We start from the raw sequence: 18386 nt of genomic DNA on the forward strand, positions 1-18386 counted from the left end.
CACATGTGCAAATATGTATAACCTGGCTACTTAACACAATTCAAATATTTTCGCTGTGGAAGCTGTCCCATATTCAACAATATAGCACTTCCATTGAGAATATGCATATACGAATTTATATTCAAATATACAATAGCAATCTTATCATTTTTTCACATGTAGTATAGAAATTTGTAATAAGATACATAATGTGGTTATAATAAAATATTAATTTTAAGTAATTCAAAGTATGTTAAAGTATGAAAATAATCACACAATATGTATTTATATTTTAGAAAATACAAAGGAAGAGGTGCTTGCAGAGCTTCCATGGACGGCACACCACTGTTATATATATTTATAGTTATTTATCATCAATTTGAGACCAGATATGGAAAATTTAAGGGCAAGAGGCCCCAATTAATTATATATGAACTTCCAGTTTGCACTGGAAGTCATGTTATTTCAATCCAAAAGTTTTCCCCTGAAAGCAGTTGATAGATGATCAGCATGACTCTGTTGTTAAAGGAAGAGTATGCTGTACAGGACAAGCCACTACTAATTTGAAGATGGAGAGCATATATTTTAAATTAAATAAATTAAAAATTGCAGCTTGGCATTGTGACGATCTCACAATAAATAATCGCTTGTTTTATAAATATTCCTGAAATAATTATCAAGGACTCCAAATTTTCTTTCATAAAATTGCACAAAGTAATATGATTGTATACTATTATCTGGGAGGATTATGATTGTATACTATTATCTGGTGAGGATACTATTATTGTTTCCTATCACTTTTATATAATTATTGAAAATTTTCTGTTGTTTTCTTCAGAAAATGACTAATAAGTTGAAATGATGAATTATTCTGAATTAGCTTGTATTACTGATTATAATAGTGGAGGGAAAACTTGAAAATTTAATAATCTTTCCAAACAAGTATTTGATTGTTTTTTAATAGGAAAAAATAACAGTGCAGAATGATAATTAATAATGTTATATTGTTTGACTTGCAGTTTTCTATAATGGATATAATTATTGAAACTTCAAATATTTATAACAATAATTATATGTTAGATAATATTCTTAATACAAATACTTATGTCTACATTTTAAATTTATTGAAAAATAGTAAAAACAAAAAAATGTTATTCAGTGATTGGTCCTATGGTAATATATTTAAATTATTATTATAAAATATGAACTGATAAATTACCTGGAACTGTGTGACAATTTTAAACTAAAATTTAAATCTTCAGATTTATTTTCATTTATCATATGAATCTCATTATTCTCAGTTCTTAAAACGTCAACATTGCACTTTTCCATTGAATTATCAATTAATATTGTTTTATTAAGGGAATGTTCTGTTTCCATGTCAAGATTCTCATTATACTCATCCATTGAATTATCAAATAATATTGTTTTATTAAGAGAATGTTCTGTTGTCTTTTCAAGTTTTTCCAAGCCAAAATGATGACATTTTTTATCTTTCTGGCTTTCTTCTTGATTTGTGGCAGATGTTTCAAAAAAGTTAGGTTTGGAATCACTTGCTAAACTTAAATTTCTGTCTTCAATACCTAAAAAATACATGAAAATTTGCTATTGTTATAAATGATTTAATTAATATTGAAAAGAATATTTGTCAGTTCTAAACAGATAAATAATTATATTATCATATAATTTATATAATCTGTATGACTAAAAACATTTTGTGAAAAAAATAAATCATTAATTTTATGAAAGACAATTTTTTTTCTGATAGAGTTACTAGTGATAAGATGACAACTAATAAACACTATATTTTTAAATATTTTTATTTAACAATAAAATAAAAATCTCTTAAAAAGATTAAATGAAATGATTATAATTGTGATTATTATTCACAATTATTTTTAATATAATAAAATCTAAATTTTTACCTTGTTTTTGAGATAGATATTCATACACATCATCCATTTCATCATTTTGACTTTCATTATCATCTATTTCATTATTTTTAAATTTATCATCATCATTGTCAATTTTCCATATAGAATTTAAAATATTTTGCAATTGACGTTCATTGTCAATCATTGACTGGTTTATATTTAAATGCCTTTCTAAGTCAAAGTTTTCAAATAGATTTTGTACTTGATACCTAAAAATTAAAATCATTTCCATTTTATATTAAAAAATAATACTGTTGAAATAATTAAAGTATATGTGATGCAATCTATGAAAAGGTATCTTAAATCGAATAAATAAATGTTAATTTAGAAAAAATAGGTTTCAATGCCAAATATTTCCAGTATAAGTAGGCAATATTTAGCTATAAACACACCTTTATATATTCCTCTTTTCTCCCAGATACTTCTAAATTACAAAATTAATTTATCACAATTATTAAAATTAATAAGAGATGGCAATATATCTGCCTACTGCCAGTCAAATTAACTGGTAACTAATTATTAACATAGCCTAAAAATAGCCTGATAATTAGGCTGTAATTAAATTGGGATTTGAGTTGATGTTATATATAAAATTATTAATAAATATAAAATATACAGAGAAATCATAACAATTTAAAATAATAATTTTAACTATTTTTATATGCAATTTTTATACTATTTTAAATTTTTAGATTGGATTGTTTCTGATAACTTTTTAAATTTTCTACAAGTCTATAAATAAGCAATCAAATTGTTTGTTCTTATAGATATAATTAAAATTTGCTCATTATCATTGATGTAAGTTAAAGTATATTAATAAAAATATTTATAGTTTTGCTTATTGTAATCAGAGTTTGGTCATTATCATTTTCCTTAGGTAAATAAGCAAAACTTAAGCTGTCTTTTAATGCTATTTGCCTCAACACATAACTGATAAAATACAATCTTTACTTGTTATCATTATCAGTCTTAACTAGTGTTTTAAATGTTAAACATTAATCAATGTAATTGCTATTTGTTCACAACAGAATTCTTGGTATTTCTTACTTCAATTAAAGTTTACATTGGATAAATTACCATTAATTTATAATAAATATAATCAAGAAATCTTCAAACTGTATATTTTAATTGTTTAACATATTCTTCTAATGTCAGAGTCAACAAAACCAGAATTTCCACTAAAAGTAACCTTATTTACTTAATCTGCTTAAAATGTTTATTACTCAGTGATAACTGAACTGAAAAATAATGATACATATGCATGAAAAATCTATAAGACTTAACATGTTACTTGACAATATCATAAAATAGTGCGTAAAAAGTGTATAAAATGAGGTACAACAGATATTAAAAATATAATAATATGCAATGCACAACACAAAACATCATTAAGATGCAAAATTTCCACAATAAAATATATTTATGCATGTATTTAAAATGAAATATTAAAATAAATTTCTTTCATTCATTATAAATTTAAAAATTTTTAAGTTTACCTGTTTATTAATCCTTTTAACTGTGTTGTATTTATACCATCAATATTTGAACTTCCAGAATATATAACTTCTAAGAAAGCTAATGCAGTTTCATATGAAACATCATTCCAATTTACTTCAAATTTTTTCTGATTTTGGTTGCAATGAAGATCCTATTCAAATAATTAATGAAAGTTCATAAAAATCACAACAAATTTTTATATACAGGTTTGATTTATGAATTAATTAAACTGTCATTTTTACAAAAAGCTTAAAATAGAAAAAAAATTCATATGGCATAAAGAATATATACAAGGTGTGACAATTTAATTCCTAGAATGTACCTTTAAAAAATATATATGTGAAATTGTACACTAGTAGCTACTGTCACCTTCAAAGTACTCTTGCACCTATACACTGACTTGCAGCTATACACATTCCAATTTCTGGAAGCAGGACTGGAACTCATTTTCCAGAATACTGTTGAGCAGCTGTCTCATATTCTGTTGGATACCAGTTATATTAGAAAATCTTTGTCCTTTCAGTACAGTTTTTAATTTTGGAAATAGCCAGAAATTACAGGAAGCTGTCAGGTGAACAGGCAAGATGATCTAATTGGTAATTGCTTTTATGGCCAGGAAATCTCACAGTGAGTGCAATGTGACTTGGCGCATTGTTATGATAAATGATTCACTTGTCAGGGCATAGTTTGGGTCTTTTTCATTGAACAGAATCTTATAATTTTTGCAATACTTCTAAATAACATTGTTGATTAACTGTTTCTATCTGTTCACTTAATTCTTGGTGGACTATTCCCTTGCAATCAAATAAACACACCAGCATGGTCTTAAACTGTGAGTGTGACATGTGTGCCTTTCAGGAGGATTTCTATTGCATGCTCTGACATTTTCTTTCTAGGTCATACTACAATGTTTCCGTAGTACATTTGCTGATTTTTTCACACAAAATTTAACATTAATACGTTGCTCTAAATTTTGATCATCCATTTTTATGCAAAAGAGTATATACGGATAACTATTACCTTCCCAACAGCTAATTAAAAACTAGTTCTATCGGCTTTAAATTTACACATGTATTACTTCAAATATGTCGAAATGTGCATGTCATTTTGATATAATTATGTCACTGGCGACACTACGCAGCCATTCTGAAAATTAAATTGTCATACCTTGTACATCTACAGTTTATTAAATACAGTGGAACTTCATAAGATGACCATTATAGTGTTTCCATCTCTCTAAAATAATCATTCTTACAAGTCCAGAATTTGTCCCATAGAAATATGCAGAGTTAACTCTCTAAAATTGACCATCTCTATGACTTGTACTTTGACCAATCTTGGCATATTTATACCATGAGAGTAGGAATCTATTTTATAAGAACAGTGTTTATATTAAATTTAAAAAAAAAAAACAAAAATTTTAATTTATTGTTTAAATCTTGTTCTTCTAATCTCACGAAAAAGATCTGTTTTAGAAATTCAAACGTATAAAATTAATATCTTGTACAAAAAAATAATTAAATTGTATTGTATTGTATTACCTTAATTATGGATGGACATCTGACTTTTAATATAATACTGTGAGCTGCAATTATTCTATTTTTTGCAACAATAATTCTAACATCACTACCTTCTTCGTTACCAACTAAAGTTTTAAAGTCTGAAACTAACTTCAAAGCAGCAGCTACATCTGGATTAGTTTCATGATTCTGAAATATGAAAAAGTTTAATTATTATTTTTAATAGCAGTTTTGTATTTACGGTACATAGTTTACAGTATTTTACTTTTAGACGTACAGTGCTACTTTGACTTACGAGTGTCGCAACTTGTGAGTTTTTCAAGATACGAGCTGTCTCTTGGCTGAATTTTTGCTTTGAGCTGAAAGCTAAAATTCAAGTTACAAGCCAGCTATGAAGCTGGCTTGTAACTTGAATCAGATACCCCATTGCTAGTTGGCACAGTAAATGCAACAGCAAACCATAGATTAAGAAAAAGATGATGGAAAACTGCCATAATTTCACCATTTTCATTACTTTTCCTTCTTGACAGGCTAGCTTATAGAAAAACACAAGATCGAGTGACATTGGCACTAATTCACTTCTATGTTGTGTGCAGTGCCAGTGTCTCTCATTTCTCAAATTTTCCATCTTTACTTTCTTTATCTATGCAGCAAATGCCACAACATCTGCAAAACCAGTTTATTGCAGTACATTCTATTGTGTTTTCAAACAATATTCATTATTTATACGTACATTTTTCTTATTTAAAAACATGTAACAAAAAAAATTGCAGTGTTTTGGGGGTCTGGAATAGATTAATGATGTTTCAATTCATTTCTTGGGAAGAAATTGATTTGACATACAAGTAATTTGAGTTATAAGTTCTGTAGTGCTACGCTACTTTGGTTTTATTTATGTACTCTTCCATATTGTTATAATTTGTGTAAATGAATCTCCACGTGTCAAGAGCTATGTTTTTGTTTTCTTTGTGTAATTGTACGCGGAAGACTATGTCAGGTTACTCCTATTGCTGCGTAAGGGGGTGCAGACTGATTGGTGGAGAACAAAGGTCACGTGAAGAAGGGTATAAAAAGAGACTGTCTCGTGTATGGAGGGACTCTCTCTTTTCGTGTTGGTTGGCGCTACAAGGACGAACGGACGAGCGAGCAGAGACTCACAAGGAGACCAGACTAGGAACAAAGGGGAATAGAGCAGCACGTGTGTACCACCATGTAAATGATTGTATGTAGAATTAAGTCGTTTTAGTTTAGAATTTAGAAATAAGTTGGTCTTTGTATTCACAATATTTATCTACTTTTGTAAATCTGACCGATAATGGAATTGATCATGAAATGTTATTAAAAGCAGATTTCATTCCAAGTGCCATTGTACAGTCCTCATTCGCTTGTTTTTTCATACACCCATAATCAATATATTCCAATATATCTACTATTATACAGTTCTGTCATGAAACGAATTAAACTCGTAAGTTAAGGCACCACTGTATTTGCAGCATATGCAATAGTTTAAAACTGTATGTTTTGCATTATCATATGGTAAGAGGATGGTTATTGGTCATTTTTTTTCAAAGGGATCAAATTATGTTGATCATAGACAAAAGAAAGATTATGGTTACACGTTTTTCTTAAAATATAGCTATTTTATCTATATATATAAAAATGAATGTATGTCTGTGTGTCCTTCATGCATTACCACACCGTTTATCCGATTGCCGTAAAACTTTGGGAAGTTGTTTAATATACTCCGGCGAAGGTTTGTGGCATAGTTCGATTGCCATGAAACTTTGGAAAGTTTTTTTTAATTTTTTAATACACTCCCGCAAAGTACATTTATCCTACGATAGATGGCGCGCGTTTACACGAGCATTCGCGCACAGTGTGTTCGATCGATTTCAAATTGTGAAGACCATTTCCCCCCTTCAAAAAATATCTCTATATATGCATTTGTGAACTGTTATTTACGATATTTATAATAATTTTTGTTTAATCACTTTATTTCAACTTTTTTTTGCTAATTATGTATTCGCTCAAGCTTCGTTAAAACCTTAACTGTACCCCGAACAACAACCNTATTCCTCTACTGTACACAATTCAAAAAATTTTTTAAATGCATTAGATTGAATACTTGGTGTGATAAACCCTTGCATAAGATAACCTTTGTAGTTCAAATACTATAATATAATATAATATAAGCATTAGAAGTACAAAATAATCTAATAAACTTAATGTTTATTGTTATTTTTTGCCTGGCAATGCTTGGCTTAACTGCTAATAACAATATGAAATCTTACCGTATCAAAAATTTTAGATGAAACTGTAGGAAATTTGTTAGAAGAAATATTCTCATTCTGACATGTAAATTCTTTGCTTTTTATTTGCGATTTGCTTGGAGGAATTAGACTTTTTAAAGATAAAACATAAAATTTGTCTAAAACATTACTTTCATTTTTGGACATATTCCATAAAGGTGTCATCTGTTCAAAAATAAAAATAAAAAATACCATTGAAACATTAATGAAAAATATTATTAAATAATATAATATAGAAGGAAATAATAAAGAAAATTAAAAGCTAATTTTGATGATAAATTTTTAAAATTATTTGGGGCACTTATATGTGATGGGTAAGCTAGTCTATATATATAAATAAGGATGCTTGTTTGTTTGTTTGCTAAGCACATCTAGACCATTCAACCAATTGCCACAAAACTTGGCATTTATGTAACATACTTCTAACTTAGATAATGTCATAAATATCATTTATGACATTTGATTTTTTTATGACATTTGATATATTTGATTTTTATATATCAATTAATTTCCGTCTATATTCAATTTTCTAAGTTTAATGTAATGCCATCTATTGGCAAAAAAATTTAAGAAACTAATAAACTAAATATAATTCTTAAAATGGGTATAATTTCAAAAAATATATATTAAATTCACTTAATTACTGCTACAATGATATAGTGCAAATTAGATGTGCAATATCATCATTGCAATAGATAGCACATAGCACTTGCCTGCATGGAATCAAAAGTGTTATCATGTTAAAAGTCTTAAGTATAAGTATTTAATTTTCCACATCTAACAACTCAGTTTTTTCATTTCTGAATCATACTTTCTTAATTCTAATAAGTGCCCTCCAGTAGCCGAGTGCATAAAACCATCGAACACTGGAAGTCGGTCGTGGGTTTCGGCATGGCCAATGGGGTGGCCATGTGGAGTTTTCCAAGAATTCTTTACGTTAGTAACACCTAAATAGGGACCAACTTCACATAAAAGTCTTCCTGGGATGTATCCCCTCAGAAGATCACTCAAATATTGTCTTATCATAACCAAATAAACCAAACCAATTCTAATAATTTTTCTATAAATGTTTATAGAAAAATTATTAGAATTTATTTAAAAATTATAAACAATTATAAAAATTTAAAACATGCTTCCCATGCAGTCTGTAAAATCTGTTACAAAATTATAAACATTTTATTGTCACATAAAAGCAATTATTCTTTCATTTTTATAAGATTTTTTTATTTAAACAAGTCATATGAAGTCTTTTGTAAGTACATTAAGGTTATCAACTTCAATCACATGCGTGACCATCACAACTTATCCAACATGGATCACTTTTCAAATATTGATAATAGACTAATATTAGTTAGTAGTCATTGACCATCCTCCCTTCTGGGAGGAAGTCAATGACTACTTTTGTCGAATTACTTCAACCCCGTTCCACAACAGACCCTTCTTTCTATTGGACCAGCATTATGGTGGCATTTGAATAGGAAAATTACATAATACAAGGTTACCAACCTGCACAAAATGTCTTAAGTGGTTATTGAAAGTGCCAAGTTTAAATATTGTACTTGGTTCATTTTTCACAAAATTTTATTTGTTGGCAGATTACCATTTGATATTCAGCTGTAAATGGTATAGTTTCTTAAAGTTAACATTAGAAATAATTATGATACAGTCGACCCCCCTATAACGTACGTTCCTATAACAACAATTCCTATAACGTAGCGAAAAAATTGTAGCAACTTTCGTATAACGTACCTCCTATAACGTCGTTTCGCGACAAGATTGATAGAGTCTGGACCAATAGTAGATGAGCAGCCGAACTACTTACCTCCGACCCTGCACCACACTATGGAGCGGCTAAATTGAGTTTGCTATCGTCTGTTTAGTATTATATATAAATTAGGTACTGTACATATAATTATATATTAACTTAATTTATTGTAACTTTATTATAATTATATATATGTTTTCTGCCGCCTGGCAACACGCTACGGAGATTTTAGGCTAGTAAGTTGAGTTTATTATCGTCTGTACAGTATGTAAATTAGGTACCGTAAGTCTAATACAGCACTAATTTTATACATTTCTTGTGAAAGAAACACTTCTTATTCAATGGCCATAAAAATGATTTATATTAATGATGTCTCCAAAGGTCAAGTTATTTTTATGCGAAAAATTCGTTATTAGAAATCGCGGCCGCCGTTTAATGTGCTGTTCCGCGATGAAAATCAGCTTTAAGCAACGGCGTAGTCGAACAGTACACACTCGGTAAGTAATCCTATAATTTTTTGTTTATAGCATAGTTTATACGGATTACTCCCAAAAAATTATACGTGTTTTGGAAATGTTGAGTGGAATTAGTCTAGAATCGGTTAATTTTATAGAAGAAAACCTTTCGAACAGCCTTAGTCCGTAAAGTTCCCACCTATCGGGCTGCGATTGGCTCATGTATTTAATCATTCCTACAACGTAAAATTCGATTAGCGTGGAACGTATCTAAGCGTTATAGGGGGGTCTACTGTATATGAAAAAATTTAAGATTTATTTTCAATTAGTGTCTACTTGACCAATGAAATTGTGCCATTTCATATCATCCAAATATCACAATACATAACAATGGTAGGCTAAAATGACCAAACTCTTCATATAGTTTTCATTCCAATGTTTGTTATATTATGGTATTTGGTTTATATAACAACAAAGATTATCTTACATAAGAGTTTATCACACCGAGTGACTAATCTAACATATTTTAAAAATTCTTTATTCCTCTACTGTACACAATTCAAAAAATTTTTTAAATGCATTAGATTGAATACTTGGTGTGATAAACCCTTGCATAAGATAACCTTTGTAGTTCAAATACTATAATATAATATAATATAAGCATTAGAAGTACAAAATAATCTAATAAACTTAATGTTTATTGTTATTTTTTGCCTGGCAATGCTTGGCTTAACTGCTAATAACAATATGAAATCTTACCGTATCAAAAATTTTAGATGAAACTGTAGGAAATTTGTTAGAAGAAATATTCTCATTCTGACATGTAAATTCTTTGCTTTTTATTTGCGATTTGCTTGGAGGAATTAGACTTTTTAAAGATAAAACATAAAATTTGTCTAAAACATTACTTTCATTTTTGGACATATTCCATAAAGGTGTCATCTGTTCAAAAATAAAAATAAAAAATACCATTGAAACATTAATGAAAAATATTATTAAATAATATAATATAGAAGGAAATAATAAAGAAAATTAAAAGCTAATTTTGATGATAAATTTTTAAAATTATTTGGGGCACTTATATACATCTTTGATGTTGGCAATTTCCTCAAGAGACATTTATTAAGTTATAATTTTTTATTCGTAGAAATGCTTATTATTTATGTGAGATCTGGACTTTTATTAACGAAATCACGCTCTTTTATTAACTAAAATTTTAATTAATTAAACTTTCACTTATGTAATGCCTTAGAAGAAAAAACGATCTTAGCTGGAAATGTGTAAACTTTCCGATCAGAACTATCAATATCTATTGTTCTCTGCAGAACTTGCAGCTCATCTTGCAGAAAAGTTTATAGTTAACATCCAACTTTCGTCACTTGTTTTAGGTCCCTGGACCTAACCTTTAATGCATGAACATCCAATCACGTGGTGGAAATTCCCCACAAAAAGCTATAAAAGACAGTTCTTACACCTTCTCGGGGAGTCTCTTAACGAACGCCAGACCAACAACATTGCGCCGATTCTCCGAACCTGCTGAATTCCGATCTACGATCGTCACTAACAGATCATCGCCAAAGTCGCGAACATTTTATAATTTGTGCATCATTTGGATTAAAACCACCTTTTATTGGACAATTAAGTGCGTCTACAGACTTACTCGTCATGGAACATACAAAGAGGTATGAAAAGCGGGAAAACTCTCTCTTGAGCATATCAGGTGGTTTAGAAACACTATTTGTGTAGTCTTTTTGTCCATTTTGCTTAGTTTAATAAATTGTTGTTATATTGGTTAAATATGGTAGACTCCTTTACTCGATCACGCCCTTCACCTTATCGTCGACCCCAAAATTCTCCACTCGCTGACATTTGAGTCCCAACCAAAGGGACCGTTATCGTAAAACAAGCTATCCTGACAGTGAGCAGGTTTACCCTTTATTGCCTGACAGGACTTTCTAGTCCCACTATCTTTGATATTTTTTATTTCATAGTGTATGCATTATAGCTTTCTGGAACTTACATTTTATCATTGTATAAAGTGTTCTTTTTCTCTTCTATAGGGTAGTAACTTTCAAACTGTTCCTGTTTTAGTTTTGTTGAAAAAAGTTTCACATCATGTGTTGTTTGAATGGTAGTAGCTGATATTGCTTTCTTTGTTGCCAAATTCTACTTATTGTTTTCAAGTTAAATGTCTTTGTATTTTTTAATATGTATTCTAGATATGTGTAGTTTGATTTTAATGTATTATGTTTGTAGAATTAATTGTATGCAAGCTGTATGAGATCAAAATATGTTTGGGACTTATGAGTCCCATCAGGCATAAGGGAATTTTTTTTGTAAATGTTAGAAATTTGTATTTTCTACATTGTGCTTTATAAATTTATGAATTTGTTTACATTTTTGTAGTTAATATACATATAAGACTTATATATATATAAATAGATAATTTTATATCAAAAAAATTTCCATTTGATGTTGATACACATCAAAGCCATATACAAAATGCACATTACGTAAAGTTTTCTTGTGTGTAAATGGGGAAAAAATAGCTTTTTACATCTTTACTAATCATAAATTATTAAACCAATAAATTTTATTTTAGTTTTGTCATGCATTTTAATTTTTTTTTAATATTTTGACCTTATTATACAGTAAAATATTTAATATATATAATTATGCATTTAATTTGCAAATTTCTATGATAAAAGATCTTTATATAAAACAAAAATATTTTATTTTTGAAATATTAAACAAGAAAAAACTTGTTAAGTCCAAATGTGCTCTAAAGCCTGACGGGACTAATAAGTCCCATAATTAAAAATTTTTTAATTTACATTTTAATTTTTTTTTATTTACTTATCTGTTAATAAACACCTCTTCTGATGATAAAATTAGAAATATAAAAAATTTTTATCAAAAAATGAAAATTCAGGCAATAAAGGGTTAAAGGAACTTGACAGAAGGACTTAAATAAAGTCGGATTCTACATCGCTAGACTTCCATAATGTCAGTTCAACTCGATCAACCAACAAGGCTGAAATTTTTTGAATCCACGTTCTTGTATTTTACTTCAATTGTATTAACGGTCTATCAGCCACCACATATATTTTTGCTACTTTCCATTTTCGTTTATGATTTTCAAGGGCATATTTTCTTTGCATATGCATAGAGTTAGATTCAATATAATCGAATAATAGTTTAGTAGTCTACAGGTTGTGGTAGAAACAGAATTTTTATATTTCCGTAGTCGAGAGAGTAGAAATAAACCGCCGAGAGTGAGTTATTCAATAATTATGTATCCTAATATACCTCTATTTCAATGTAGTGACAAGATTTCCTAAAGGAATGATTAACTGTTATTAACTTTTAAAACCTAAGAGCAGTGCAACTACAACACCTCAACCCGAAGAAACCTGGGCACTTGTGCTGATTGAGGGTACGGCTGTTTGAGAGGTTTTCTTCCATAAAATTAATTGATTCTACACTAATTTCACTTGAATATTTCCAAAACACGTATAATTTGTTGGAAATGATCGATATAAAATATGCTATAAATAAGAAAATTGTCGGAATACTTATCGAGTGTACCTGTTCGAAGACGCCATTGCTTAAGCTTGTTTTTGTTGCAGAGCGTCATATCAGACAGCAGACGCGTACGAAGCGTGTCACGTGACATTTGTCGGTGCTATTCGGTCACATGAATACTCATCTCTGACGTGTTTCCTGATAACTTATTCTTTTTGCGAAGAATTCGTTGAACTTAATCACATTATTAATAGAAATATTACCAAAACTTCATTCCATTCTAAATATAGATTAAAATCAACATATACAGTAAATCCTCAATTATCCGACTCAATTGGGAACTGGGGTTGGTCGGATAATTGAAAAGTCGGATAACCGAAAAGTATGAAAAAATCCATTATTAGTGTAGCATATTATTATATCCCATGTAATTAGTATATCGCTATTAACCTACTTCGCGTTAAATTTTCATCGATGTTAAGCCTAACAAAAATTTTTTAAAATAATAATCGTCGCTATTGTATCGTTAAAAATTAGAAAATTAAGCCTCGTTTAAATACTGACTCCCTTTCATGGTCGATCCAGTGTTGCCAACTAAAACATGTAAAAATAATATTAAAGTAGTCAAGACATAGCCAAATAGTCCGCTAGTGATATGGCGCCACATCACTAGCGGACTATTTGACATTTGAAATTTGCCGACTAGGACGGTCGGTTAACCAAGGTGATGGTTAATCGGGGGTCGGATAATCAAGGCTCTACTGTAATAACATATGATAATGCGATAAATAACTAATAATCCTGCTCTACTTTAAAATGGCCTAATCTCTCATGTAAACAAAATTGTATAATATTTATTTACATCAAGACATTAGACATCTTATGTTGCATCTGATTAATATTTATCATGATAGAATTATTGTCTTTAGCGAGCGGTTTTTCCTTTGTTGCTTCATATAGTCAATAATAATAAGTCGTTTCTAATTACAATAAAAATCGTATAGTATACAGTATTATGATCTGTCACGTGATGTCTCTAAAGTTCAGCGAATTCTTCGCAAAAAGAGTAAAGTTATCAGGAACACGTCAGATATGAGTAGTCACGTGACCGAATAGCACCGACAAATGCCACGTGACACGCTTAAGCAATGGCGTCTTCGAACGGGGTACACTCGATAAGTATTCCGACAATTTTTTGATCATAGCATATTTTATATCGATCATTTCCAACAAATCATACATGTGTTTGGAAATATTCGAGTGAAATTACTCTAGATTTGGTTAATTTTATGGAAGAAAACCTCTCAAATAGCCGTACCCCCCAATCAGCACAAGTGCCGAAACCGAAACCTGAGCCACGTGCCTCCGCCATCGTTTTAAGCAGTCTAGGAATATCGTTCCTATCTCTATTAACTTCCTCCAAGTCCCGATGTACTTAATCAACCCAGAAAAGGAGATCAACTCACCTGTGATTTCCCCAGCATCTGGTTCAATATATCTTCAAACACGTTAGATTTCCCCATCACTTCATCCAACGAAAAACTTTCCAGAACAAAGAACAAAGAACCAAGAACTTCAACGGACACTCTTAACCCGGTGAACTTCAAACTCTACTCTCGTTCCGAGGTCAACAAACACGTCACACGGTCAACAGCCGACCGACTTCCAAGCAGGGTTGCCAGATTGGGCTACAAGTAGTGGATTGGGCTACTTTTTAAGTGCCCTCACTACAAAAATTTCAAATTGGGCGACACGCTACTTTTTGGGCTAGTAATAATTATCTTTAGGCTACAAATCTCAAAAATAGGCTACTTCTTTTATTTTCATATATAAAATCGCAACACATTTCTTGTATTATACAAAACTAATAAATTAAAATTATGACACTTCCGTGTTGCGGCGTTATTGACAGTAATTTGTTAAATTTCAGATATGCTTGCTTGTACTTTCAACAGTTTACAACCATAGTCTTCAGGCGAAATCGAATACCTTTGTTTTCGAATTGACAGCTTTTAACGGACTTTTCAAATTACGTAATGCACGAGGTTGGAATATAAAACAAATTAATAAAATTGAATAAATAAATATTTTTAAAGAAACATGCTGTAATAACTTGAACTCCCCAAATCATATAAATATTGATTGATGGTGCCGTGCATGGTGGTTGAATAAAATTAGAACACAAAATTATAACTTGGATTGTTTAAATAAAGTTATCCATAGCTGTGGTATTTCCAATGTCGGCACGTTACACCACAAAGCAGCAGATATGTAAAGGTTTTCCCATATAAATATTTGCCTACGATCATTGCAATGCTTAAGTAATTTAATGTGGTTCCAAAGTGGAAGATAATCTTGGTCTAGAACCTTTTTCGCTAATTCTGTAGCTGGTCTATTGTTTCTAATATCTTCTTGATGTTCAAAGATACAGGACCGTATCATTCTGGTGGTAGCTCCAATATACATAATTTCCTCCCCTGATATTGTATGTTTTAATGGAATTTTATAATCCCCCGATTTTTCATTCAAGGTGAGAATGTCTCTATCATTGCACAATGTTCTTCGTAGTGTCGGTTGAGGGGTTATAGGTAATATAAAACCAACCACCATGCACGGCACCATCAATCAATATTTATATGATTTGGGGAGTTCAAGTTATTACAGCATGTTTCTTTAAAAATATTTATTTATTCAATTTTATTAATTTGTTCTATATTCCAACCTCGTGCATTACGTAATTTGAAAAGTCCATTAAAAGCTGTCAATTTGAAAACAAAGGTATTCGATTTCACCTGAAGACAACAGTTATAAACTGTCGAAAGTACTAGCGAGCATATCTGAAATTTAACAAATCGCTGTCAATAATGCCGCAACACAGAAGTGTCATAATTTTAATTTCTAAATGCTGGTGTGAAGTGAACTATATTTTCAAAACTAATAAAGTTTTATTTAATTTCACTCATTAACTAATTAATTACACTTAATCTATATCTATATCTATTCTATATATATATATATATAAATGGACATGTATGTCCCTATATTTCACTTTTCCACCAAAACTACACATTGCACGTGAATGGTGTTTGTATGTGGTAGTAGCCCCAAGTCTCCATTCGTGCACCAGGGGGGTTGCGTCTCGATAGCTATAAGGGTGCGGGAGATATGGGCTTGAAAGTGGTTGAAAGTGGCTTTCTATTTCAAATGTTTTGTTTGAATTTGTTCGAATTAAATTCGAACATAAAATTCGAATATTGGTTCGATTATAGAACGATCGTAAACGTTCCAGAAATGTTGAAAATAGTTCGTTTGACTGGACGTGAACAGGAGACGTTCAGAAATAGAATCGGGACCAGGAAGTGTTAATATAAAGCAGCATGCAAGATTTACAGGCGGTTTTTTGCACTTTTGCGGGAAATCGAACATATTTTTATACTCATGTAAAAATTCTCTGGAAATGAGAGACCTAATTCTTGCATTTTGTGAAAACGGGTAAGATTGGCTATAATGTAATTATCTTAATCTTCACTATCGTTACTTTTTGACCACAAATAAAAACCCAGCGAAGCGGGTCCTTGCAGCTAGATTCTAGATTACTTAGAAAAACAGTCTTTTATATATATTAAAAAACTATATTACATACAAATGTACAAACAAATAAAAACCTAGTGAAGCGGGTCCTTGCAGCTAGTTGTATAAATAAAGTTGCAACGTTTAACAAAGATAAAGATACTTTGCTTCCATTTTCCATCCGTCGTTCGCTCCAGTAGACAATCCACAACTTCACAAGCATGGAGGCAACCTTGCATGTGAAATTGTGGATTGTCTACTGGAGCGAATGACGGATGGAAAACGGAAGCAAAGTGTCTTTATCTTTGTTAAACGTTGCAACTTTATTTATACAATTAAGTGTAATGAAATTAAATGTATTACCATCGGCCATGTTTTTATATTTTTTATTTTACTTAAAGTTTTGATTGTTCAATATTTCTATTTGCAATGAACGATAGTTTTACTGAAACGTAACATGTTCGATACTCGTTTAATTCTTTAGTACTTTTTAGTACTAAAACAAGTATTAAACGAGTATCAAAGTTGTTACGTTTTAGTAACTTTAGATCTGGCAACACTAGATATTTGTTGAGTTCACACCGTTACTACCAATTTTTAATTGACTTTGATGCATGAATGGCAGCATTATCCTGTTGGAATTGCCAATTTTCTCTCCCAATAAGTGATTCAAAAGTTATTAAATTTTGATACAGCAGTTCTTGATACAATGGAAACAGGGGCCTTAAAACTGAATACAAAAGCCGTAGTCGCTAAGTCTAAGTTCAAAAAATGAATTGCCTTGTCTGCGAATGACTCGCTTTAATTTAGAGAAAATTGATGCAGATACATCGATTGTCCATCGATTATCCAACCCCCGATCAATGTCACATTGGTTAACCGACCGTGTTCTAGTCAGCAAATTCAAATGTCAGCTGGTGATGCAGCGCTATAATATTTGGCTATGTCTTGGCTACTTTAATATTATTTTCGTTAAATTTTTGGTGTTTTAGCTGGCAACACTGGCTCGACCATGAAAAGGATACCAGTATTTAAACGAGGCTTAATTTTCTAATTCACTCTTCATACAGAAATGTAACATTGTGCAGAAAATAAAAATAAATACCTATAGAATAGTGTTAGTGTCTGTCATTGAATTATACAGTGAAACTGCTTAGGCGACCACCTGCATTCGACGGGCACCTGCCAAAATGGGCAAAATTTTCTGGCACGGAATAGTTTATCCATAGAGTCTTCGTATAAGTTACCTGTATTACACGACCACCTGTGTAACACAACCGCGGGCATCGATTTTTGGTCCGAAACAACATCAACACCTGCAATAAGCGACCACTTTCGCGAATGTATCTGGTCTAAACTATTGTAAGAACCCATATCAACAACGTTTCTACCTCCTAATATAATGAATTAGTCTAAACTCTTGTTCGAATTCATCTCGGGCACTTCCCCCACCCTTGAAATTAGGTACAGGTGTTAATAAACTAGTCTAGCAACAAAGGATATTCATTTTAGTTTGGTGGAAAATGTCCGGAATGCAAAGTGCTGTCGTTAGAAGATCGTATTAAAGTTATCACAACAGCAATTAGCGGCGAAGTTTAACTGTGGGAAAACAAAATTTATTTTACCCTAGACCTACAATATTTTCCTTGGGGGTGTAAAATATTGTACACGATACAATTAATCGGCTGATCTCATCGTTTGATAAAATCTATTTTTATTTATTTATTTTGAAGCTCATATACAGTACACGTGCGATAAATAGTTTCTGTATCAACCTACCTTATTTCCACGATGTTTTTAGAAAAATAATATCCAAGTAATTTTCGCAGGCA

At 30.6% G+C, this 18386-nt stretch overlaps 1 protein-coding gene across 3 annotated transcripts in view; it reads right to left on the bottom strand.

Annotated features, from left to right (window-relative positions):
- The window catches only part of LOC111625144 (structure-specific endonuclease subunit SLX4-like), a 39127-nt gene that overhangs the window by 3745 nt on the left and 16996 nt on the right, over positions 1-18386 (bottom strand). For all 3 annotated transcript variants that reach the window (XR_002756691.1, XM_023368193.1, XM_023368200.1), the window contains exons 8-12: positions 10219-10401; positions 4952-5119; positions 3410-3561; positions 1905-2122; positions 1199-1562 (exon numbers count right to left, since the gene is read on the bottom strand). Coding sequence is in view for 2 of the 3 variants with exons in the window: in XM_023368193.1 (XP_023223961.1) it covers positions 1199-1562; positions 1905-2122; positions 3410-3561; positions 4952-5119; positions 10219-10401 (1085 nt within the window). In the remaining variant the exon portion in view is untranslated. The remainder of the gene's footprint in view (positions 1-1198; positions 1563-1904; positions 2123-3409; positions 3562-4951; positions 5120-10218; positions 10402-18386) is intronic.

The sequence above is a fragment of the Centruroides sculpturatus genome, unplaced genomic scaffold (assembly GCF_000671375.1).
Source record: "Centruroides sculpturatus isolate CEXI.00-Female unplaced genomic scaffold, Cexi_2.0 scaffold77, whole genome shotgun sequence".
Lineage (NCBI taxonomy): Eukaryota > Metazoa > Arthropoda > Arachnida > Scorpiones > Buthidae > Centruroides > Centruroides sculpturatus.